Here is a 26,956-nt window from a genome sequence, read left to right on the forward strand (position 1 = left end):
GATTAGCACCTTTTGGTAGCTGCAAAGAAGTTAGAAGGACAAAGAACCTCATTTAGGACCCACAGTAACTTAATCCTCCTGGATACTAGACCAGGATCCTGCTCCGTCACAGTTCTATAACCTTAGCTCCGTGAAGTTTTTCTCACTCAAAACAAAGGAGACACCATTCTTTCCTCATCAACCCTACTAGTATTTATCTTGGTGGTGGTGGTGGTGGTGGTGGTTTAGTCGCTAAGTCGTGTCCCACTCTTGCGACCCCATGGACAGTAGCCCACCAGGCTGCTCTCTCTGTCCACGGCATTTTCCAGGCAAGGGTATTGGAGTGGGTTGCCATTTCCTTCTCCAATTTATCTTGGAGGATCGTGTAAATGAATAAACTTTTAAGAAATCTTTCCCCAGATTTCAGAAGTCAGAAATGTATAGCTTTCGTATAAGAAATTAGAGTGAAGACTTACCCATGTTAGACTATGCCTTTGTGGCCTGAGAGATGAGCACGAGAATGACAATAAGCGCGCTTTGGGTGTACTGAAGGGAACCTGGAGGGTGGACAGAGACAATAGCAGAAAAATTGAGGAGACCAGAAGGTAAACACAGTTCTAATCAACGGGGCTGTGGGTTTCGGTCTGAGACACAAAATTATCTTTTAAGACGTAAGACAAAACCCACACGACCCATAAAAACACCCTCCCAACCACTCAGGAACCCAGACGCAGGGTTATCTGCAGGCGCCGGATGATGACGTACTCCGTAAACCAGAAGGTGATTGGTTTCTGAAGAGGAGAGTTGGCGGCCGAAGCGACGCGGAGCCGGGCCTAAGTCCTCGCGGGAGCTGCGGTCTCTGGAGCGGGATGGCAGCGGAGCCGGCCGGAGTTGGCCCTAGGCTCACAGATCCCGCTCTCTGGCCTGAAACATGGCCCGGGGTCCTGGCCCTTTAACCCGGCCTCGCCCCGACACGGTCGCCATGCCCAAGAGAGGGAAGCGACTCAAGTTCCGGGCCCAAGACGCCTGCTCAGGAAGAGGTGGGCGAGGGGCAGGGGCTTTGAAAGACTTGGGGCTGGAAGCAGGGCTGGAAGGCACCGTGGCGAGTGCTCGCCTGTCTGCGATGGGAGGGCGGCTGGGGCCCCCCGGGGACTTGGAGTGCGCAGAGAATCTTGGTGGGGAGGAACCTGAGGAGGGACGCCTTCTCCTTTGAGGGTTGGTACTGTGTTTCAGTGACCGTGGCGGATTATGCCAACTCGGATCCGGCCGTCGTGAGGTCTGGAAGGGTCAAGAAAGCTGTAGCCAATGCTGTTCAGCAGGAAGGTAGGCTTCCAACGAGTCTTTTCAGACTCAGACAGTCTGAAAAGAAAACAAGGTTTTTTATTTTCCTGGGGTTCTGCCTCAGTGTTTTTCTTACAGTCCTTTGGGGATCTTCCTGTAAACGTGTTTGCTGTCCTCCGTTGTTACTTACTTGTTCAGAGGAAGGGAAAGATTAGCCAAGAACAGTAGAAGTTTCTGTAGCAGTAATATTTTATTTGTCTTTCTATTAAAAAATAAGTCCTTGAGTACTCTTCTGTGGTTTCTACTCCTTTCTTCCTGGTTATTAATCTTCTTCCTATTGTTCACATATATTCTTCACTTAACTGCTATTTGCTTGTGCATTTGAAGCATTTTTTTTCCCTTTTTTCATGCTTCTCTTACTTTCAAGCTTGAAACTTGTGTTTTTATAATAAGTACTGTCTCTCACCCAGAATTAAGGTTAAATTGGATTTAATTCCTCTCAACCTTCTCCTCAGAAATTATGCAAATGAAAATAGCATTCACTTTTTGCTTTTCTCCTGCGGGGTTTATAGTGGAGAATAATTCACTCCCTTATTTCAGATCTGATGTGTTTCACTCCCGTATTTCAGGTCTGATGTGTTTCTGCAGTTTTGGAGTCAGTTTCCCCATTGCTTTCCAATTTTTTGTATTTAAAATGCCTTTTTTTTTTTTTTTTTAACAGTCTCAGCTTTCTTTAGCAGACTCTCACACTGCTTTTGCTTTTTTTGTTTTTCTGTTTTCTTTTCCTCATGTATGCTGATACCCTGCCTAAGCCATAGGCTTAGGCTCTGCTGTCTCATTCTCTTATTTTTTTCTAGTAAAATCTCTCTGTGGCTTGGAAGCCTCCCAGGTTCCTGCAGTGGAAGCTCTTTCTGGGGCTGGTGAGCCCTGTGACATCATCGACAGCAGTGGTGAGACTGATGCCCAGGAGGAAAGCATCCATGAGAGAACTATCTCCAGAAAAAAGAAAAGCAAGAGGCACAGAGGTACAACGCTGGCTTTCTTTTGGATTATTGGTCCTATCTGTGGTGATACCTTGAAGCTGTCACTTCTCAGTAACACAAGAGGTGATACCAGTAGGGAACCCGAGTTTGAATATTAGGAGTAGGACAGGACTGTAATATACCAGGGCTTTCCACTTATATCTAAATTTGAGAGGAAAGGAGAGTCGTAGCAGTCAGTATATTTCTGGAGCTGTAAACTGTAGTAGCCGTTCATTGAGAACATATTATCATTGAGAACATTATCAGGTAAAATCCATTTAACAACAGGAGAACAAAAAGCCTTTGCATTTCTGGATTTCTGAATGTGTAAGGAAGCAGACTTTTGACAAAAATGTTCTCCTAAATATTTGGATTTTTATATAACCAGTTTCATTTCAGTTAGATATGTATGTGCTCTGCAGTTGTTAATGTCTGCTTTATGTCTACTGGGTACTGTAGTAAATAGAAAAATATGTGATATTTATGGATTAGTGGTGATAAAACTTACACAAGTGAAACAAAGAAAGTCAAATTAATGGTATATAATGTGCCAATAGGAGAAGGCAATGGCAACCCACTCCAGTACTCTTGCCTGGAAAATCCCATGGGCGGAGGAGCCTGGTGGGCTGCAGTCCATGGGGTCGCTAAGAGTCGGACACGACTGAGCAACTTTACTTTTACTTTTCACTTTCATGCACTGGAGAAGGAAATGGCAACCCACTCCATCCTTCTTGCCTGGAGAATCCCAGGGATGGGGGAGCCTAGTGGGCTGCCATTTCTGGGTTCACACAGAGTCGGACACGACTCAATCAACTTAGCAGCAATGTGCCAATCCATCATTCATTGGTTTGCTCCAGACTTAAAAACTCATACTCTTGGAATGGAGCCCAGAATACCTATTCTTTTTTATTTGTAATTTTTGAAGATTATTTACGTATTGGCTGCACTAGGTCTCTGTTGCTTTTTGTGGGGGCTTTCTCTAGTTGCGGTGGGTGAGGGCTACTATTTGTTTTGGTGTGTGGGCTTCTCATTGTGGTGGCTTCTCTTATGGAACACATACTCTAGACACGTGGACTTCAGTAGTGGTAGCACGCAGGCTCAATATTTGTGCACAGGCTTAGTTGCTCTATGGCATGTGGAATCTTCCTGAATCAGGGATTGAACCTGTGTCCCCTGCATTGGCAGGCAGATTCTTATCCACTGCACTACAAGTGAGGTCTCAGGGTACCTTTTGATAAAGCTAAAGTGGTTCTGATGATCAGCTAGAGTCAGGGGGAAGTTAATATTATAATGTATCATTTTGGTCTCAGATCTATGAGAACTTTCACCTATACTTGAGAATCAGATAACAGACTTTTGCATTTGTTAAAATATTTTGAAATAATCAGCAAATTTGGAAAATTCAGCAGTGGCCACAGGGCTGGAAAAAGGTCAGTTTTCATTCCAATCCCAAAGAAAGGCAGTGCCAAAGAATGTTCAAACTACAGCACAGTTGCAGTCATTTCACATGCTAGCAAAGTAATGCTCAAAATTCTCCAAGCTAGGCTTCAGAGTACATGAACCAAGAACTTCCAGGTGTTCAAGCTGGATTTAGAAAAGGCAGAAACACCAGAGATCAAATGGCCAACATCTGTTGGTTCATAGAAAAAGCAAGAGAACTCCAGAAAAACATCTACTTCTGCTTTGTTGACTATGCTAAAGCCTTTGACTGTGTGGATCACAACAAACTGTGGAAAATTCTTAAAGAGATGGGAATACCAGACCACCTGACCTGCCTCCTGTGAAACCTGTATGCAGGTCAAGAAGCACCAGTTAGAACCAGACATGGAACAATGGACTGGTTCAAAATTGGAAAAGGAGTATGTCAAGGGTGTATATTGTCACCCTGCTTATTTATTTAACTTATATGCAGAGTACATTATGTGAAATACTGGGCTGGAAGAATGATAAGCTGGAATCAACATTACTGGGAGAAATAGCAATAATCTCAGATATGCAGATGACATCGCCCTTATGGCAGAAAGTGAAGGGGAACTAAAGAGACTCAATGAAGGTGAAAGAGGAGAGTGAAAAAGCTAGCTTAAAACTCAAAATTCCAAAAACAAAGATCATGGCATCCGGTCCCATCACTTCATGGCAAATAGATGGGGAAACAATAGAAACAGTTACAGACTATTTTCTTGGGTTCCAGAATCAGTGTAGATGGTGACTGCAGCCATGAAATTAAAAGACACTTGCTCCTTGGAAGAAAAGCTATGACCAACCTAGACACCCTATTAAAAAGCAGAGACATTATTTTGTCAACAAAGGTCCGTCCAGTCAAAGCTATGGTTTTTCCAGTTATCATGGATGGATGTGAAAGTTGGACCATCAGGAAAGCTGAGTACCGAAGAACTGGTGCTTTTGAACTGTGGTGTTGGAGATGACTCTTGAGAGTCCCCTGGACTGCAAGGAGATCCAACCAGTCCATCCTAAAGGAAATCAGTCCTGAATATTCATTGTAAGAACTGATGTTGAAGCGGAAACTCCAGTATTTTGGCCACCTGTTGCGAAGAACTGACTCCTTGGAAAAGACCCTGATGCTGGGAAAGATTGAAGGCGGGAGGAGAAAGGGATGACAGAGGATGAGATGGTTAGATGGCATCACCAACTCAATGGACGTGAGTTTGAGCAAGCTCCAGGAAATGGTGAAGGACAGGGAAGCCTGGCATGCTACAGTCCCTAGGGATGCAAAGAGTTGGAGACAACTGAGCAACTGAACAATAACAATTGAAATAATCAATAATAAATGAACTGACATTGCTTTGCAGTTATGCCAGTTATTGTCAATTATACCACTCTTTTCCAGAACCAAGGATGCTAATAGACATTCTTCTCTCTCTCTTGCTTGAAATCCCTGCCTATTGTCACCATTGTATCAGTGTTAGATATTTCTCTTGATTTTCTTCTTTGATTTCAAGCACGTTCCACAGAAGAGCTTACAGATTTTTAAAACATCTTTGTTGAGACAAAATACATCCCTTTAAAGTGTGCACTGTGTGGTTTTAATATGTTCACAGAGTTCTGTAGCCATCAACATGATCTAAGTTAGAACATTTCTGTCAACCCAAACCTGTTAGTACCATTCCTAATTCCCTCCTAACACTCTTTCCCACCCATCCCTTCCTCCCAGGCAACCACCAAACTACTTTCGGTCTTTATAGATTTGCCTATTCTGGACATTTCATATAAATAAAATAATATAATATGTGGTCTTTTGCATCTGACTGCTTTGACTTAGCATAGTGTTTTCAAGGTCCATCTGTATTGTAGCATACATCAGTGTTTCATTCCTTTTTATTTGACTATTATGAATAATGTTACTAGTATCAGTCATAGACAAGTTTTTGTCTGAACATATATTTTCATTTCTGTTGGGTAGGAGTGAAATTGCTAGATGACATGGTGACTGTGTTTAACTTTTTGAGGAATTGCCAAGCTTTCTTTATGACGTTTCCATTTTATGTTCCACTAGCAATTCCACATCCTAGCCAACACTTGTTGTCTAACTTTTTAATCCAGTGAATGTGAAGTGGTATCTCATGGTTTTCATGTGCATACTAATGTTGAATATTTTATGTGCTTTTTGGCCTTTTGTATATCATCTGTAGGGAAATAGCCAAATCTTTCACTCATTTTTAAATTAGGTTATATTTTTATTACTGAATTGTAATAATTCTTATGTATTCAGGAGCCCAGTTAACTTATCAGATGTATGACTTGTGGTTTACAAACTCTTAGGTATAATTCATCATTTACTTCCTTGCTCCACTTTACCCTCATTAAGGTCCTTTATTCTCATCAAACCAGTCTTCCCCTCCCCCTCTTTTTTCTTTTAAAAAAGGAACATTTACAAAAGAAGAATGAATAGTATAATGAATCCCATGTGGCTATCACATAGCTTCAACAATTATCAACTCATGGCTGTTTTTGTTTTAGCCACTACTCCCTCACCCCTAGTCTCAACACACACACATGCACAATTAGTTTGAAAGTTTCCAGACATCCTGTTATTATATCTGTAAATATTTTGGTAATTATCTCCAAAAGATAAATGCTCTTTAAAAAATTATCACATGTAAAAAAGTTAACTGCAGTTTATTAATATCATCAAAATCTTGTTCAACTTATCTGTTTGTTGCCGTCACATATGTTTTGTTTTTCTGAATATTCAGGCTTCGTGTTAGCTGTTTATTTCACTTGGAATACTTCCTCTTAACCTATGCCTATCAAATTTTTTATGTCCTACATAACTTACCTACATGAAGCTTTCCTTTACTGATTCCATTTATATTTTGAAATTTCTTAATAATTATGTATAAAATATTTGCAAAAAAAGAATATTGGCAATTTTTATAATCACTGAATTTTGTCCCTAAAGACAGAAAAATTTTAACAGTACTCTGCTTTGTAAAAGTTATCATGATTCTCAATGGAGGAATTACTGAAAGTTGTTTGCCTTCTCTGAGAGAGAGATTTAATGTGGGAGAAGAGGGCTCCAAGGGCTGTAGGTTGAGCCTTAAATGGTTACTGGAGATTTCAAGAAGAATAGGAACCACAAGAAACAATGTTTTAGAAGCATTGGTCTCCATTATGAAGAACCTGATGCAAGAACCTAATTGACTTATAGAGCTGCAGGAAGTGACTAGAAAAGCAGATGCAGCTTCAGGGAGGTGGTTATATGGGCTTTGCCCAGGAAACAAAGAAACCTTGGTTTTGGATAACTATATAACTAAGTCTCAATTAAAGTTTAGAGTTGACCAGATTCTGGTGTCTCTATGGAGTGTGGATTTTTACTTGAATCTGACATGTATAGTGGACCTCAGGGTCAAGAGAATTAATACTAATAAGGTCTGAAGCAGGAAGAAGTGAGGATATGTCCTCACAGGGTATCTTTGATTACTGGATGCTTGTGGCCAGAACTGTAGACCAAGCTGATAGTGAAACCAGAAACTAGAAGGAAAAAAACATACGCTCAAGCAATTATTGAGTAATGAAAATACATTGTAATTTACTTAGTTTTTTATTTTGTACTTTGAGGATTCTTTATACTATATAAAAATCAGTTTTGTTTTGTAAATGACTGAACTAAAGAAAATGATGGATGGGGATTGCAAGGGAAACGAAGGGTAGAATTTATATAAAGTTGGAATTTGGAGAAAACTGGGTTTTGTTTACCTTGACTTCATGCACAAAGTAATATGGGCCACAATAATATAGTAAAATGGGCACAGTAATATTTTCCTTATTTCCATATTATTGGAGTTGAATGGTGTAATGTATGCTAAGGTACTTTGAAAACTTCAAAATAGTGTGTAAATACTGGTTAAATAAAGGCCTTAAGAACAACACAACCTATTCACTTGGGCAACAGGAAACAAAAATTTTCCACAGCTACAATAAGGAGGAAATGTGAGTTTGAGAGGCCTCCTTGGACCTATTTAAACTATTTTCTTAACTCTGCAAGCCCTGGGAGAATTGAAATGATTAGGGATCTTTATATGTGCATATAATAGAAGGTCAGAGGTTATAGTTCTTTTTTCTATTTCAGAAGACCTGAACGGGACTGGAGGAGAAGAGTATCCCATGGATATTTGGCTATTGCTGGCCTCCTATATCCGTCCTGAGGACATTGTGAATTTTTCCCTGATTTGTAAGAATGCCTGGACTGTCACTTGCACTGCTGCCTTTTGGACAAGGTTGTACCGAAGGTGCGACCACAGAGAGCTCGCTGTGTTATCTGTGTGGCTGATTTCATTGTTTTTGATTTGATGCTACTCCCTGGATGGTGACCTCTTCACTTTCTCTAATTCATGCCTGGGCATGAACCTAGCTTTGACTTCCTTGAGCTCCTCTTTAAAATTGATATTAATTCATTCAGGTAATTGTCTTCCCTATGATTACCTCCTTACCCCCAAGCAGAATCTTTAATAGGTTGGTACAAAAGCAGTTGCCGTTTCGGACAGTGAATTTTAAATCCTTGTAACTAGGCTCAAACACATCTTTGGTGATCAAAATAGAAACCATTACATTCAAAACATTTTTGCCAACAAGAAATAAGTTTGTTTATTCCTGTAGCATGAAAATCTACGCCTCCGGATTCAGTGAACTCTTGGAACGTATTTCTGCCTCCTGCTGCTTGTGGAAGTGTTTTGCCTGCAAAAAGTTGTTGAGATACTTGAAGAAGTGGTAGTCAGTTGGCAAGAGGTCAGGTTAATATGGCAGATAAGGCAAAACTTCATTGCCCAATTCATTCGACTTTTTTTTTTCTTCAACTTGTGTTGAAGTGTGCACGAGTGTCAGTTGTGCAATGTGCATTCAGGCATTGTTGTAGAGAATAATTCTTGGGCCCAATCTATTCACCAATGCTGGCTGCAGGCATTGCAGTTTTTGGTGCATTGCATCAATTTACTGAGCATACTTCTCAGGTGTAATGGTTTTGCTGGGATTCAGAAAGCTGTAGTGGATCAGATGGGCAGCAGACTACCAAAAACAGTGACCATGACCTTTTTTGATACAAGTTTGGCTTTCGGAAGTGCTCTGGAGCTTCTCAGTCCAGCCACTGAGCTGGTCATTGCTGGTTGTTGTATAAAATCCACTTTTCGTCGCATGTCACAATCCGTTTGAGAAATGGTTCATTGTTGTTGAGTAGAATAGTAAAGAAAAGTGAAGTCGCTCCACTCAGTTGTGTCCGACTCTTCGCGAACCCATGGACTGTAGCCTACCAGGCTTCTCCGTCCATGGGATTTTCCAGGCAAGAGTACTGGAGTGGGGTGCCATTTCCTTCTCCAGGGGATCTTCCCGACCCAGGGATCGGACCCAGGTTTCCCACACTGTAGGCAGACGCTTTACCCTCTGAGCCACCAGAGAAGCCCTAGAAGACGACAGTTCAGAATGACAGTTTTTTTTTATTTTTGGTCAGCTCATGAGGCACCTACTTACTGAGCTTTTTCACCTTTCCAATTTGCTTCAGATGCCAAATGACCATAGAATGGTCAGTGTTGAGTTCTTCAGCAACTTCTCCTATAGCTCTAAGAGGCTCACCTTTGATGATGGTTCTCAATTGGTTGTCAACTTCCACTGGTTGGCCCCTACACTCCTCATCTTCAAGCCTCTCATCTCCTTTGCAAAACATCTTGAACGACTACTGTGCTGTGTTTGGTAGCAGTTCTGGGCCAAATGCATTGTTGATGTTGTGAGTTGTCTCTGCTGCTTTATGACCCATTTTGAACTCAAATAAAAAACCACTCCAATTTGCTTCTTGTCTAACATCATTTCCATAGTCTAAAGTAAATACAAAATAAACAGCAAGTAATGTCATTAGCAAAAAAAAAAAAAAAGTGAGAAATGTACATTAAAATGATGTATAATATAACCACATTTATTTAAGAATGTATTCCAATATGAAGTGGCAAAGATCAACAATGTAACACCCCAGTTAACTTTTGCACCAACCTAATACTTTCAGCAAAAGTAAGGTCTCAAAAATAACTGTTTTTGACTTTGCTTCAGAGGTTTATCTTAGCTAGAATTCTCAGAAACTATAGCTGCCCATCTGTTTATCTTTCCAGCTGGGTTGGTTGTTTCTTAGATTTGCTAGTCATCTTGAATGCATAGTCTTTGCATTTATGTGGCTCTGTATAGTTGCAGTGGTGAGGAGAGAGTGAATGATGTGATTAACAAGAGGGCTAACTTTTGATGCTGGGTTAGAAGTGTCAGTAAGAATATGGTGGAAGGGGATGTTGAGGTTATCAGGGAGTAGAGAACTTTCTGAGACATGTGACAAGAGAACCTGGCAGATCTCCAGTGCAAGTTCTTTTTGAGTAACTGAAGTATATTGTACTAGTATTAAGTCAGAGACTTGCCCTTTTTTAAAGTGAAATAGGATTTAAAATTTTTAAGTGAATAGAGAAGTGCACGATTATAAGGTATATATGAATTGGGTTTTGCATAACGAAGAAAAGAAGCTGAGAAGTGAAGGAGATGGTAATTTGTACGTGTGTGTGTGTGTGTTTGTATAAGAGCACTAGGGACAAACTAACTACTGGCCAGTGGAATAGTAATGTAAAATGTGTACAGAACCCAGGAGTCTAGGAGACTGGCCTAGAACAGAAGAGACAGGTCGCTTACTGGTAGGAGTAATGTGTCATGTTTCAGACACTACACACTGGATGCCTCTCTGCCTTTGCGCCTGCGACCAGAGTCAATGGAGAAGCTGCACTGTCTTCGGGCATGTGTGATCCGATCTCTGTACCATATGTATGAGCCATTTGCTGCTCGAATCTCCAAGAATCCAGCCATTCCAGAAAGCACTCCTAGCACATTAAAGAATTCCAAAGTAAGTGGGTATTAGTGGTAGGGTTTAACAAATGGACTCTTGTATAATGGGCCTGTTATCATGGCTTGTTTCTAGCTTTCTTAATGGGGTGGTCTGGGGCTGTAGATACCAGGCTGCTCGAGGACTAATATAAACTTTCCGGGCTTGGGGGTATCGTTTCATCGTTTCTCCAGGACATTCCTGCTGTGCTGGGCCGGCTTATGTTATCTTTACCTTAAAGCTTTCTTGTGCTTTTAGCATATTCCTTATTCTCTTTAATTTATTTTCTTACCTTATACATTGAACCACTTTAAATGGTTTGATGGTCTGAGCGAGGAAGAACACAGTTCAAATGGTAAATGTAAACCATAATTCTCAAAAGGTGCTTTAAATCATGATATGCTAAGTCACTTCAGTCATGTCTGACTCTGTGCAACCCCATAGACTGCAGCCTCCCGGGCTCCTCTGTCCATGGGGTTTCTCCAGCCTAGAATACCGGAGTGGGTAGCCATTTCCTTCTCCATTAAATCATGATACAAAAATATTAAAAAAACGAATTTTCATACTAATTTTCTTTTTCTAATATGACCTTGACATCTGGAATGTCACTTTCTCATTGACTTCTTAAAAGATTCTGGTGTAGACTTCTTCAGCATTTGCAAAGTGCCTATTGTTGCCATGCTCTGGGATGGATTGTTTCACAGACTATAAAGTATTCCTACTCAGACTTTAGCACTCTAAAATTCTTCCTGTGTTCTAGGCCATTATTTATATCTCTGGATTTCTCCAGTAGTTTATATTCATTTATACATTGTATTCAAGTTTCATTGTATTTTTCTGATCTGTAAGTAGGTCTGTAAGCCTGTGGTCCATTTTGTCCTTTGTTCCACCATGAGGTATCTGGTGAACACACCTTTGCCAAGCTAGACTATTACAGCATATATGATTATTTAGGCAAGTTGATGTCTCCAGCTTTTTTCTCATTCAGCTAATACTATGGTCCAAATTTTGTATCTTTTGAGTTTGTGAATTTCTTTTTTTTTTTACTCTGTTCCTACCCAAAGTCTAATGTTCTTTAGCATTTCGTAATTCTATTTTGTTTTTTATGCTTTGGATGTTAATGATTTTTTTTCCCTAGTTCAGCTCTAGTGTGAGAACATTCTACCTGATACATATTGATTAAAAGAGTACTGTTGATTTCAAGATCATGGTTTTTCCCAGGATTGTAAACTGAGGTGGTCAGGGTCATTGGCTGAGCTCCATTTAATGTCACACTAGTTGATGGATTTAGGGCAGGATTAGAATGCCGAGTGGGTAGAATTTTATTCTTTCTCATAATATGAGTAGACAGAGTATCTTTTCACATTTATAGTTTTCCTCCCCCTAAAGACCTTTGATCATCACAGGTTAACTGTGGTGAGGTGGGATCACCCCAAAGCTGACTGTGGCCGGGTGTTAATCAGTTGCTGGGAGCAGAGCAGCACTGGGCAGACTTCATGCTGGACATCCTTGCGGCTCCAGTGCACAATGCAAGTGCTACTCCTAAATCTAAAATGCCCATGTCTTCATATTTTTATAATTTATTAATTTTTTAAGTGGACTACTAACAGTGGTGATAACAAAAATCTTAACCGAGACAGGAAGCCTAGGCCACCTGTCTGCTGTTTTTGTGTCCATTGTTTAGAGATCTGGAGGATGTGGGACCTGCAATGGCTGATGTCCCATGCATTGCCTTGCTAGTATAACCATAATCGCATGGCATTCAGGAAGTTGCCAGCATGCCTGAAGGAAGTTGTCACATGTTGCTGGACTCCACCTTTTCGTATTTGATTCTCCCTCTCTCTCTTTTCAGTAGCATAGCTTGTGTGGGACACTGGAGCTGTTGTGTTGGCAGCAGAAGTGTTTGCCCCTTAAAGCCAAGCCCATTATTTTTGATGGAACAGCAGGACGTACAGGGCATGTCTGAAGGGCAGGACAGCTGGCACGGCGGACGACCCACCCCTTATCCCCTGGGAGGTACTTAACTTCTTGTGTTAACCCTAGCTGTAGCCTGACTTTCCTTGAGGGGCTTACTCTAGATTGAATTCAGCTCAGCTCTGTAGTTTCCATCCCGGCTGTCTGCTCCCAGAAGGTCCTGAGTGGTTTGCTCCTATTACATTCAGGGTTGGCTATCTCTGCCTGCTTTATGGCTTTGTTATCATCTTATCTGATGGCTACTGACTGCCCTTATATTTTCATGTAGAGAAGTGGCCTGCTGAATGCCCCAGTCTCTAGAGACCATGTTTCTGTCTTTAAAGATGAGAACAATAGGGGTTGACCTTAATAGCATCTGAGGTTGACTTTTATCGGTACCTCTTCTCTTTACTGAATAGCCTTGGGGTTGTCTCTTCTCATGGTGTACCAATGTCAAATTGGGGGGTGAGGGGGCAGGATATGGGGGTTCCTATCTGTGCCGAAGTAAAATCTCAGCATTGGAGCCATGGCTGGCTTTAGAGCTAGCAACAGAAAAGTTATTTTTATTTTCTTACAGTGCTTACTTTTCTGGTGCAGAAAGATTGTTGGGAACAGACAGGAACCAATGTGGGAATTCAACTTCAAGTTCAAAAAACAGGTATGTGTTTTTATCATCTCTGTGCTTCTCAGGTAATACCTTGCTCTGATTTTATTAAACATAAAATTGCCTTTTTAAAATCAGATACTACACATTAAAACTTATAATGATGTCATGAAAAGAAAGAAGGAATTATTTTATATGAAAGAGGCACAAAGATTTAATAGCTTAATGCATAGAGTAAACCTTGAGCAGATCCTGGATTAATGAACAATGAGATACCTCTTTATGTATAAAAGACATTTTTGGTACAGTTAAAGAAATTTGAAGATTCTGTGGATAGTAGATATGAAATTATTGTTAATTTTTTTTAGGTGTCAGTGTTACCTTCAAATGACTTTGCCTCCCCCACCCCAGAGCTGTGATTTTTTTTAAACATATGAATATATATGTATATTTATAAAATGAGAGATGTGAGAGGAAAGAAAACAAATATGGCAGAATAGCCAATGGTAAAGGGTATACAGGAGTTTATTGCATGATTTTATTAATTTTTCTGTATACTTGAAGACTTAAAAGTAGGGGAAGGGAAAGAACTTTGTACTGAGGTTATTTGCCTAAGAATTTTTTTTTCAAAGCAAATGTATCTGTAAACAAAAATAATTCACATGGTTTTATATATCAGGCAATTTGAGGAAGCCGCGGGGAGAGGGACTGCCAAGAGTGTTCGCAGGAAGAGCAGATACTATTGTACCTTTCTTTCTGCTTTTTGCTTGGACTGTACCTGAGATCTTGGCTACTGAGAGGACCTGTTCTGCATGTCCTTGCATGTGTTTCTTCATCTTTCAAAGGGCTTTCCTTGATCGGTGTAAAAGCTGATTTATATATTAAAGAGAGAAGAGATAACAGAAAAATGGATCTCAGCAGCTTTAGTTAAGCATTTTCATTGGTGGAGTCTTAGAGCCATAACATTTCCTCTAACCCATGAGAGTAATTCTTAATTCTCCTCAGTCCCCAAGATTAAAGAGCAAGTGTATGGGAGGATTGCAGCCTCCCATTCAATACGAAGATGTTCATACCAACCCAGACCAGGACTGCTGCCTACTGCAGGTCACCACCCTCAATTTCATCTTTATTCCAATTGTCATGGGAATGATATTTACCCTGGTAAGTGGAGACAGGATGTCATCCTCAGTTCTTTTGTAGACTGTCACTGTACCTAGAGTTTGAAAGATTTGTATATTTAACCACTGAGGAAGAAATCTTTGAAAAAAATTATTGTTTAAAGTAATTTTAAACAAACTCTGAAAACTGACTTTTATATTAGGAATAGACTTATTTGTGGAGAAGTTAATTATGTCTGAGAATATTTTACTTCTGTTTCATTCTCCATAGTGAATAGAATGGTTTTGTATCTCCTGTGTTTGAGAAACATTATCCCATTAAGGTTAATGATAAAGCTTATGCATGGGCACTATATGTCAGGATCTGAAGCATGAATGTGGTATCATAAATGGAATATTAAAATGTAGGGTTACCAGCTCTGTCCTTTGTGTAATTCTCTTGACTATTCAAGGTTTAGCTAAGAATTAGATTAGTAAACAACAAATATGCCTCTGGTATATTTTCCATATTTTTAACATTTTTAACTGGATTGGCAACTGGAAAGTTCATGCAATTTATCTTTTCTGTATTTTTGGCTTATGTTCAGAGATATGTTCCACATTGAAAATAGCTTTATTCTTTTTTTAATGGTAAAATAATAATGCATACTTCATGTGAAGAATTAAATAATACATAAACATGTTGAGACAGTAAAGGTAACTTAGACTTGTATCCTCTAACTGCACTTAACTTCTGGGGAATTGTTCTTTAATGTTTCTGTTAATGTATACATGTAGATACCCACTCTCTTAAATAATTTTGTATAATTCAAAGTATGTCATATACCTGTTTTTATGGTAGCCATCTCATTAAGCCACATTAATGACTTATTTATATACTCATATTCCATATTCTTCCTATTCATATAATTCTCTACCCATCTATATATGTTGATATATAAACACATTTAGAGATTTTGTGGTTTATTTTCCAAAAAAAATCCCTTCAAACCATCTCTTATAAAGTTTTTAAAAATTGTCAGTGATGGTACTCTATGTGCACATATCCTAATATTTGCAGCCATTTGAGAGGCTTTCTTTAGCACAGTTTAAATATACGAAGCTAAGAAAAACTTATAAAAACCACTGTTAATTTTTAATATTTTTACAAAGGTGCTGGTAGTGTAACTTAGAGATTATTTTGTGGCCTAGTCCATGTCAGTTGTCTAGACTGTTAAATTTCAGAATGTGTCATAGGAAAAGAAGGTTGTTAAATTTGGGTATTGAATTTACTTTTCCCTCCCAGTTTACTATCAGTGTGAGCACGGACATGCGGCATCATCGAGTGAGACTGGTGTTCCAAGATTATCCTGTCCATGGTGGTCAGAAACTGCGCAGTGAACAGGGTGTGCAAGTCATCCTGGACCCAGTACACAGCGTTCGACTTTTTGACTGGTGGCATCCTCAGTATCCATTTTCCCTGAGAGCATAGATATTGCTTCCTGTCACTGAGGGCAGCCTTGAGCTAGGCCAGTCCATTTGTAATCAGATTCCAGTTTGGAAGGGGCAGCTGGATTGTATATCTAGTCAATAATGCACATGCTCTTTAGGTTTCTGGGGTTCCTGGTAGAAGAAGGAGAAGGATTGAATCAAAAGGAAAAACAACTATGATTTTTAAACATATTTTAATGTAAAACTTTGTATTTGAAAGGAGAAACCTGGGCCTGTTTTCTGTGTTAAACCCCATTTGGTGCTACTGAGTTTGTTCTTTATTCTTTTACCCCAGCCAAAGTGGATGATCTTGCTTTAGGGGAAAATTAAACTCGTAAGTCTCCAAACAAGGAAATTTTACCATTCCTTTATGTATCAGAGTAACCTTAGAGGCGTAAAATTGTTGCTACTCTTGCTTTCAGTTTAGCTGCCCCTCAAATTCAAGTGAATATTTCCTTGTTTCCCTTTACCCTTATCTAGAAATAAAGCAGGTGACAGGGTTTTCAGAATCTTAATGAGATTGACTTGTGTATCTTTCTTTAAAAATATTTGTTGCATAAATTTTTTTGGCCAGTTTTGAATTTTAGGTTTGGTTTTTTTTTTTGCATGAAGCTGATAGTGGTGATAATAATGATTTTGTGTTATATTAGGAACTTTTCATAATATCTCTAGTTCTCACAATCCTGCAAGGTGGATGATACTGTTCCCATTCTCTGGCTGAAAAAAACGGAATCAGTGACTTACCCAAAGCTGTCCTGTCCTGTGCTTAGTTGCTCAGTTGTGTCTGACTCTTTGCGACCCCCATGGACTGTAGCCTGCCAGGCTCCTCTGTCCATGGGGATTCTCCAGGCAAGAATACTGGAGAGGGTTGTCATGCCCTCCTCCAGGGGACCTTCCCAACCCAGGGATCAAACGCAGGTCTCCTGCATTGCAGGCAGATTCTTTACCACCTGAGCTACCAGGGAAGCCCACCCAAAGCTATAATACCCAATAAATGGCAGAGCCAGGATTCTGACCCTTTGCTATGCCACAATTAAAATGGTCAGTGTCATTATTCTTATGGTAGATGTCAGCAAAGGGAAGCAGGCAAATGAACATAGATGGAAAAAATAAAAGGATGAATAAAAAGTTGATTGTGCTAAACCTTATCCCTAATCAGCCTAAATAGTATGTAAGATCCATGAAAGAATCTTTTAAATATATGTTTCTAAGTAAAATGTAAAACCATGAAAGTTACTGCAGGAAGAATAGTGATTAAATTGTTGAAAAGGCATTTATTATGGTGAAGGTCCTTTAAAAACTGCATTCCCATATTGGAACCAGACTTCGGCACTGGAAGAATTTAGTGCGTCCTTTGTTGCGCTCTGCCCTGTGCTACCTATCAGAGCTGGTCTTTTCATCCCTGCAGGAAAACTAATGTCCTCTGCACTCTGAGAAGATCATGTTTTTGTTTTGGTTTTTTGCTAACAAGATAACTTTGCTGCTTGTCTCCTGCCCCACCCGCTACCCAAATTAGCTAGGGGGGATGGATGTTAGCTAGATACTGCCACAAGGTGGGCATTAAGACCATATTCCTTAAACTTGAAAATTCAATGGGGGCAGTACAATCCTGAGCTTAACTGCTAAATGAGTATTGTTTTTTCCTTACCATTCTCCCTACCCCCTGCTATTTACAGAGTATTCTTAGGAAGGATCTGCTTAATACTGGTGCTAATAGCTAACCTTACCCCACACTGAGGTGGGTACTAAAGCTGTTCATGCAGAAAGTGAGCTAGGTCAGTGAAAAACAGAATTGGGGCATTTAAATGATTTTTTTTAAAAAAAAGGACAATAAGCACCTTAGAGATCTCTACAATCAAAAATTGCCTCTGAGGCAGAAGGAGAGAAACACACAATTCCTAGTGTCCTTATAAGATGCCATGGAGCAGAAGAGAGATGTCTAGTGAATTCTGGGTCCCCTATTTAGGAGTTAACTTTTAAAAGGGGAGTGAAGTAAAATTGGCTTAATGATTGTGTCCTGACTGAACTTCCTGGTTTTTGTATCAAACTCCATGGTATGATAGATAAAACATTAAACATTGCCTCAGCTGTTCTCTTAGTAAAACATTGACACTTGGTAAAGTATTACCTCTGCATTGACTGAGTTGCATTTTAGTGAAAGGATATAAAGTGTCTCAGGGATTTCCTTTTGATGGGAACCGAAACCATCTGGAGAAGAGTCGGAACTTTCTGGACTGCTTTTATAAAAACTGCTATGTACTTTCCACTTCTTTAAATACGTTCCTTGAATTTGCTTTGAGGGTCAGACAAACAAAATATTCAGGTTCATTTCTTACCCCTCAAGTAAGTCAGAATTACTCAGATTTTCCTGCCTTCTACTAATGACACAGAATTAATTAAGCCAAATGGTGAATATATTGGAGGAAAGAAAAAAAAAATGGTTATACGTTTCAACTACAGCATTTGTTGCTGATATAGAGCTTGTGTGTTTATAAGTCTGTACACATTGCATGTGTATAAAATCCTTAACATTACTAGCAGTGCTTACTGGGCAATGTAAAGGACTGAATAGGCACTGTGATGAAACTTCACAAACCAGATGGGAAAGATGCATTAATTGTCACAGGGTACAGGGTACGGTGCAATTAAAAGAAAATGGTCAGATTTAACCAAAATTTGGCATGAATTTTGGCATTTAAAACTGTCTTCCTATTCTGTACATACTATAGACAAAACATTTCATTTTATATTAACAGTGTTAGCACAGCCAAGCGACACAATTCACTTAAGCTTGCACTGTGGAAATTTTTCTGGCTTTCAAGTTTCTCCACTTAAAACATGGGCGCAACCAAAGGACGAATAATAAATGGGCAACAGAGTGTGAAAGGCGACAAATCATTGGCAAATAATTACAAGGCCAGTACAGAGACCAATTTATGGAGGAGGTGGTTAGAGACAAACGTAGGTTCAAAGGGTACGTGCTGCTCTTCACTGGGATGGAGGCAGGGCTCCCTTGGGCCCTAAAACTTGACTGGCGTTGGGCAAAAATCGGGCGCCCTGCCACCTCTCCAGAGACTCTCCAGCCGAGCCAAGATGGCGCGCAGGCCCAAACGGCTCCACGTCACGAGGGAGGGAGCGCCGCGGAGGGGGCGTGGCCTCGAGGGGCCGGTCGCCCCGCCCTTGAGGTGGTGCGGGGGCCGTCCGCAGAAGGAGAGGGCGGGGCGCTTCGGCTCGGGGAGGCTGCGGCTGCCTCCGCGCCTGCTCCGCTCGCGAGGACAAGTCCGGCGCTTCCAGGCCGGGGCGGCTTCCTGCGCAGAGCCAAGCTGCCCGGCCTTCGGTGAGTGCAGGCAGGTGAGCCTCCAGAGCCCAGGGTGCGGGAGGGATTTCTGTTTTTCCCACCGCCAGCTCCCCTCACAGTTTGAGAAGGAGGTCTCAGTCTAGCGGTTCTTGGGAAACAGCACCTTTTACTCAAACGTGTCTCCGGTAGATACTTTTCCTGCTGCCCCTCACCAGTCTTTGCAGTGCCCTGTGCCCTTGAGGATGAGAATGAGAGGACGATGCCCGATTTGCGGGGAGTGCTTGGAGTCCGCCCTCAGCTCCATCAGCTCGGGACGGGGAGTCTGAGTTGGCAAGTCTTCCAGGGGGAGCTGGGTGGACCGCGCCCCCGTTTCCCATGCAGAAGAGTCAGAGAAGAAGCGCTGGGGCCAGCTCCGCTGCTTTGGCACAAGGGGTACTGTCTTCGTTCTTCAGGGGTTCTTATCGCCTCCCACATTGCTCATATCAGCCGTTCTTAATATTGCTCACTCTCCATTCCTCGAACTGCCAGTCTCAGGTTGTGCCAGAGATGCCCACATTTCTGCAGTGCCAGGGGCGGTGGAGTGGAAGGAGCAGCCAATTGGAGGTCTATTGAAGGTGGGGTTCAGGATGGGCGCAACCATAAAATAGGGCTGGGTAGAAATTCCTGAGCGGGGAGAGTAGGAGTGGGGAATTGACTTTCCACTACGCAGTTGAGATATTTTCCAGTACAGTTTGGTTGTGAGTGGGAAAAGAGAGGTCTGGTTGAAGGACTTGGAAACGTGATGTGGCTGGGTTTTTTGTTTTGTTTTGAGAAGGGGTTGCCAATGTCACCTTTAAGGAGAAGTATGCTGGTAGAGGGATAGGGGTATTGAGACTGCTGTCCTCTGGTGAGCCAAGTTGTTGAGGAGGAGGCTGTCCTTAGCATGGAGAGCCTCTCCTGGTGGGATCTTAGTAGCCCCTTTTGGGTTCTTCCCTCAATCTTGCCAGTTGGAACTGGTACCTAGTACTTTGTTCAACATCCAACAAATATTAATTGGGCATCTACTGTAATGCCAGACACCATGCTAGGTGCTAAGTCTTCTGAAGGCAATTTAGGGCCATGGAGCACCTGAAAGGTCCACACAGCAGATACCCTGTTAACAGATCCATTCCTCCTCCACCACCAGCACCAATTTTGTTACACTCCTATTGGATTATGAAAAGATCTGGGTCCACATCCTTTTAAATAACTGTCTTACTTGGATTCCAACCTATCCACCCTCTGCCACTAATAATTAGCCAGGCAGTCCCAAGGAAAGCTACCTTAAAAAGGAAGTGTTTGAATGATTTCCTTTGGCTGTTTTCTAGGACTTGGCCCTGAGATGTAAGGAGGCTGCCTGGATTAAGAGGCACCGGGAGATGAGACAGTGAATGCACAGTGGCTATTGAAGGCCAAGAATGCACTTGACACCCTCCACAATGAGAGACACCATCTCTAAAAGATAGAAGAATGGGTGTGGGATGGGGGTGGGGATGTGGGAAGGAAATCTCATCCAGTGGTATCAGGGCATGTGCTGCTGAGCTTGTCATCATGCCAGAACTGTGACATGCATAAGGAAGGTCTTGCAGCTGGATGGTAAGGAGGGATTGGATAGGCAGGGAAGGGCAGGCAGCCAGGATGCTGGGTCTCCTCTCTAGGTTGATTGCTGAAATCTTAGAGCTGGAAATAGTTGTCAGGGATTGTTTGTGGGTCCTTTCAGAGCCACTGAGGATAGCAGGGTGAGAGCTAGGGGAGAGGGAGAGTAGTCAGCTTTGGGGGCAGTGAAGCATGGTGAAAACTCAGCAGGGCCAGGGAGGTGGATACCAATGGGTCTTTAGAATATGGGGGAGAGTACTGAAGTCTTTCTGTGCCAGGGATACTGTACTCTGTGGCTATATGCCCTTGGATAAGTTGATATAGAAATAAGGTGTGGTTTCTAAGTGGTATGGAGTTATGTGTGGTGTGTGTGTGTGTGTGTGTGTGTGTGTGCTGGAGAGGAGGAGTTGGTAGGGAGCAGGCAGCTGCCTCAGAGTTTAGGTTCTGGGTAGGGAATTGGGAGAATTAGAGGAGAGGGAGTAGGGTCAGAGGGAGAGACAAATATATATTGCAGCCACTTGAAGTCACCATATGTCCCCCTCTGGCTGCTAGCTCACTAAGTATAATTAGCTCTGGGGGGCATGCGGTGCTGGCTCCCAAAAGCGTGGCACTTGAAATAGCCACCAGAGTAAAGAGTACTCAGAGGGGTGCTGATGCTGGGCAGACTCTGAGAGGGGGTCCTTCTAGAGGAATTTGCTGAACTGGGAGGGGCCTGTGGAAACTGAGAATATCATGGGGAAATAGCATTGAGGGAAGGAGCTCTAAGCCAGGTTCATATGAAACTCCAGGGCTGGCAGAACCTGAGGATCTGGGCTGCTGGCTCACCACTCACACAAGAAGCATGATGGCTGCCTAGCTCGTGGCTCTGCTTTCAGAGAGTGTTGGGAGCTGCAGCCCCACCTACCTCAAGCACCTTCTGTTCCCCCAGGTGAAGTCAGTTCTAGTCCAGAGAAGCATCTTGCATGTCAGTCAGGGGTCGAGAGGCCTTGGCTGGGGTTGCCTCCTTCCCAGAGTTGGGGGAGAAACCGTCACTGGTGAACTCAGTGGTCACTGCAGGTGGTGCTCAGCGCTGAAGCCCAGGATGTGCCGGAGACTGAATAGTTGATTACATGCTACTCCACATGTCTTCCTTTCTTCCAAGTAGGCTGTGAATTTCTTAAGGGTTTAGATTGTATCTTACTTGCCTTTTGTATCCATAACAAAAAGTCTACTGCAGAATAGGAAATCTACTCATAGTAATCATTGACTTGAATTAAAGAGGTCTGTCTGCAGATCCCCTAGGTTCAGTGAAGCCTTGCAACTAGTATTTTTAACCAGGAGCAGAAGATCCTCTGGGCACCCAGTACAGTGATGTTACATTAGTGGAGGAATTAGATTCTATAATCAGTGAAGGGAAAATTCCTAAATTTCCCATAAACCATGGTAGGTGGTTTAGGTTTATATCTCTGAATAATAATACTAATGTACAGATAATGGTACACATTATATAGTAATTATAAAAATGTATAATGTATACAGTGATTTAAAAGAGTACTTAGTTACAAGTATGATTTTGTTGCTAAGTCTCTGATGAAAATAGCTGGTTTGCAGAGAGACCTCTGTTGCTCACTTGGGCTTCCCTGGTGTCTCAGTATTCTTGTCTGTGAAATCCCATGGACAGAGGAGCCTGGAAGGCTACAGTCCATGGGGTTGCAAAAAGCATGACATGACTTAACAGCTATACAACAACAGTTGCTCACTTTGCCCAGCCAGTGTAGTTTTATTTATTCTGATAAATTTATTCTCATAAATGCATGTCTGATGTGACTTCATAGCCACTGTCCTTTGATAGATAACTGTCATTTTAAAGGAGAGATGGGTTTCCATTCAGTTTAAGAAAAAGCTTCCTTAGGACAATGAGGGCTTCCTCATTTAGTAGCGAGCTCTTTATTCCTGAAGGATAATCAAAGAAAGACTGACCTGTCAGGGATATTTTGGGAGGAACTCACTTCCAGCATGGGAGATTGGCCTACATTGCCTCAGAGAACCTTTCAAATAAGAACCTACAATTCCAGGTAGGGGCAGGAGTGGAGGTAGGCATAGACACTGGATGATAGAGAGTCTTCAGTTCAGTTCAGTCACTCAGTCATGTCCGACTCTTTGCAACCCCATGGACCGCAGCACACCAGGCTTCCCTGTCCATCACCAAATACTGGAGTTACCCAAACTCATATCCACTGAGTCGGGGATGCCATCCAACCATCTCATCCTCTGTCATCCCCTCCTCCTCCTGCCTTCAGTCAGCATCAGGGTCTTTTCCAATGAGTCAGCTCTTTGCATCAGGTGGCCAAGGTATCGGAGTTTCAGCTTCAACATCAGTCCTTCCAGTGAACACTCAGGACTGATCTCCTTTAGGATGGACTGGTTGGATCTCCTTGCAGTCCAAGGAACTCTCAAGAGTCTTGTCCAACACCACAGTTCAAAAGCATCAATTCTTCGGTGCTCAGCTTTCTTCTCACATGCATACGTGACTACTGGAAAAACCATAGCCTTGAGTAGATGGACCTTTGTTGACAAAGTAGTGTCTCTGCTATTTAATATGCTGTCTAAGTTGGTCATAACTTTCCTTCCAAGGAGTAAGCATCTTTTAGCTTCATGGCTGAAGTCACTATCTGCAGTGATTTTGGAGCCCAAGAACATAAAGTCTCTCACTGTTTCCACATTTATTTGATATGAGTGATGGGACCAGATGCCATGATCTTAGTTCTGAATGTTGAGCTTTAAGCCAACTTTTACACTCTTTTCTTTCACCTTCATCAAGAGCTCTTTAGTTCTTCTTCACTTTTCTGCCATAAGGGTGGTGTCATCTGCATATCTGAGGTTATTGATATCTCTCCCAGCGATCTTGATTCCAGCTTGTGCTTCTACCAGCCCAGCATTTCTCATGATGTACTCTGCACATAAGTTAAATAAGCAGGGTGACAATATACAGCCTTGACATACTCCATTTCCTATTTGGAACCAATCTGTTGTTCCATGTCTAGTTCTGACTGTTGCTGCATACAGATTTCTCAAGAGGCAGGTCAGGTGGCCTGGTATTCCCATCTCTTTAAGAATTTTCCACAGTTTATTGTGATCCACACAGTCAAAGGTTTTGGCATAGTCAATAAAGCAGAAATAGATGTTTTTTCTGGAACTCTCTTGCTTTCTTGATGATCCGGTGAATGTTGGCAATTTGATCTCTGGTTCCTCTGCATTTTCTAAAACCAGCTTGAACATCAGGAAGTTCACGGTTCACATATCGCTGAAGCCTGCCTTGGAGAATTTTGAGCATTACTTTACTAGCGTGTGAGATGAGTGCAATTGTGCGGTAGTTTGAGCATTCTTTGGCATTGCCTTTCTTTGGGATCGGAATGAAAACTGACCTTTTCCAGTCCTGTGGCCACTGCTGAGTTTTCCAAATTTGCTGACATAGTGAGTGCAGCACTTTCACAGCATCATCTTTCAGGATTTGAAATAGCTCAACTGGAATTCCATCACCTCCACTAGCTTTGTTCATAGTGATGCTTCCTAAGGCCCACTTGATAGCATATTCCAGGATGTCTGGCTCTAGCTGAGTGATCACACCATCGTGATTATCTGGGTCATGAAGTTCTTTTTTGTGCAGTTCTTCTGTGTATTCTTGCCACCTCGTCTTAATATCTTCTGCTTCTGTTAGGTCCATACCATTTCTGTCCTTTAATGAGCCCATCTTTGCATGAAATGTTCCCTTGGTATCTCTAATTTTCTTGAAGAGATCTCTAGTCTTTCCCATTCTATTGTTTTCCTCTTGTTTCTTTCCACTGATCACTGAGGAAGGCTTTCTTGTCTCTCCTTGCTGTTCTTTGGAACTCTGCATTCAAATGGGTATCTTTCCTTTTCTCCTTTGCTTTTCACTTGTCTTCTTTTCACAGCTATTTGTAAGGTCTCCTCAGACAGCCATTTTGCTTTTTTGCATTTCTTCTTCTTGGGAACGGTCTTGATCCCTGTCTCCTGTACAGTGTCATGAACCTCCGTCCATAGTTCATCAGGCACTCTATCAGATCTAGTCCCGTAAATCTGTTTCTCACTTCCACTGTATAATTGTAAGGGATTTGATTTAGATCATATTTGGGTCATACCTGAATGGTCTAGTGGTTTTCCCTACTTTCTTCAATTTAAGTCTGAATTTGGCAATAAGGAATTCATGATCTAAGCCACAGTCAGCTCCCAGTCTTGTTTTTGCTGACTTCATCTTTGGCCTCAAAGAATATAATCAATCTGATTTCAACGTTGGCCATCTGGTGATGTCCATGTGTAGTCTTCTCTTGTGTTGTTAGAAGAGGGTGTTTGCTATGACCAGTGCGTTCTCTTGGCAAAACTCTATTAGCCTTTGCCCTGCTTCATTCTATACTCCAAGTCCAAATATGCCTATTACTCCAGGTGTTTCTTGACTTCCTACTTTTTCATTCAAGTCCCCTATAATGAAAAGGACATCTTTTCGGTGTGTTAGTTCTAAAAGGTCTTGTAGGTCTTCATAGAACCGTTCAACTTCAGCTCTTTCAGCATTACTCGTCAGGGCATAGACTTGGATTACCATGATATTGAATGGTTTGCCTTGGAAATGAACAGAGATCATTCTGACGTTTTTGAGATTGCATCCAGGTACTGCATTTCGGACTCTTTTGTTGACTATGAGGGCTACTCCATTTCTTCTAAGGGAGTCTTGCCCACAGTAGTAGATATAATGGTCATCTGAATTAATTTAACCCATTCCAGTCCATTTTAGTTCTCTGATTCCTAAAATGTTGACATCCACTCTTGCCATCTCCTGTTTGACCACTTCCAATTTGCCTTGATTCATGGACCTAACATTCCAGGTTCCTATGCAATGTTGCTCTTCACAATATCAGAGCTTGCTTCTATCACCAGTCACATCCACAACTGTGTGTTGTTTTTCCTTTGGCTTCGTCTCTGCATTCTTTCTGGAGTTATTTCTCCACTGATCTCCAGTAGCACATTGGGCACTTACCAACCTGGGGAGTTCCTCTTTCAGTGTTGTATCTTTTTGCCTTTTCATACTGTTCATGGAGTTCTTAAAGCAAGAATCCTGAAGTGGTTTGCCATTCCCTTCTCCAGCAGACCACATTTTTCAGAACTCTCCATGACTTGTCCGTCTTGGGTGGCCCTACACGGCATGGCTTAGTTTCAGTGAGTTAGACAAGGCTGTGGTCCATGTGATTAGATTAGCTAGTTATCTGTGGTTGTGGTTTCAGTCTGTCTGCCCTCTGATGCCCTCTCTCAGTGCCTACTGTCTTACCGGGATTTCTCTTACCTCAGACATGGGATATCTCCTCTCAGCCCTTCGCTACTCCAGTGCCACGCAGCCTCGCTCACCACTGTGTGGAAGATTTTTCTATATCTGGCTTCGAGGATAGCTGCTAAGAGGAAGGTCAGGCAAGGAGTTTGGCCTGTGCTCTTCCTTCAGGAGTGAGCATTCTGGAAGACTTAGTGGGTGACTGCTGCCATCTGATGCCGTGGGCTTGGGAGGCCTGGCAGTGAAGCTCTGATGGTTGGTGGTAAGTAGAAAGATGGGCTGAGCCTAGTTCCTTGACTTGAACTCACACTAGGCCAGTTGTGGAGTACCCTAAAATTTTGGTCCTTGTTTGGGGCAGAGCACATGAACAAGTACGATTTTTATTCCTTCATTATTATTCTCATCCTTCCCTCCTTTCCCTCTCATATATTCTCAGAGAAGTTCAAGACCACATATATGCTTATACTCTCTCATGATCAGCAACATGCTTTCACGATCATGCACACATGCAAAGCTCTCACGGCAGCCACGTGCTCTCATGAACATGCATGCTCTCATGACTCCCAGGTGTACTCTCAGGATTGCACACACATGTATTTTCATGACCAGTCATGAGCCCTGACATATACTCGTGATCACACACATCCACACAGTCTCACCATTTTACATGCCCACTAATGTTCTCTCCTGCACATGGACTCAGGACCCTGTTCTCATGACCATACTCTTATACACACACATACACACAAGCACATATCTCTTTCAAGGTTACACATTGACACCACAGATTCTCATGACTGTACCCTTACTCTGTTGTGTGAATACACATGCCCCGCCCATATTCTATTTTGTGTACGCACATACCCCCACCCCCCACACACTTGTGTGACCACTTGCAGTGCACACTTTTTATTGTGCCTACATTTCTCTGGGCAGTCCTGTGTGCT

The 26,956-nt window shown here is 41.9% G+C and overlaps 1 protein-coding gene across 6 annotated transcripts; it reads left to right on the forward strand.

Moving 5' to 3' along the window:
• The first annotated feature begins 799 nt into the window (after window positions 1-799).
• On the forward strand, window positions 800-16,290 carry TMEM183A (transmembrane protein 183A). 6 transcript variants are annotated; one of them, XM_052653645.1, is made up of 8 exons: window positions 800-1,019; window positions 1,213-1,302; window positions 2,118-2,285; window positions 7,873-8,032; window positions 12,491-12,654; window positions 13,169-13,249; window positions 14,201-14,356; window positions 15,599-16,290. In XM_052653645.1, exons 1-8 carry the CDS (start codon window positions 911-913, stop codon window positions 15,691-15,693), a joined length of 1,023 nt encoding a protein of 340 aa, XP_052509605.1. In that variant the 5' UTR covers window positions 800-910; the 3' UTR covers window positions 15,694-16,290. The 6 variants fall into 6 exon arrangements, with proteins under 6 accessions (XP_052509605.1, XP_052509606.1, XP_052509602.1 ...); XM_052653646.1 differs by having other exon boundaries at window positions 12,494-12,654; XM_052653642.1 differs by lacking the exon at window positions 12,491-12,654 and adding an exon at window positions 10,479-10,659 and having other exon boundaries at window positions 7,876-8,032; window positions 15,599-16,289.
• Window positions 16,291-26,956: the final 10,666 nt, after the last annotated feature.

Source organism: Budorcas taxicolor, chromosome 16, assembly GCF_023091745.1.
Source record: "Budorcas taxicolor isolate Tak-1 chromosome 16, Takin1.1, whole genome shotgun sequence".
NCBI lineage: Eukaryota > Metazoa > Chordata > Mammalia > Artiodactyla > Bovidae > Budorcas > Budorcas taxicolor.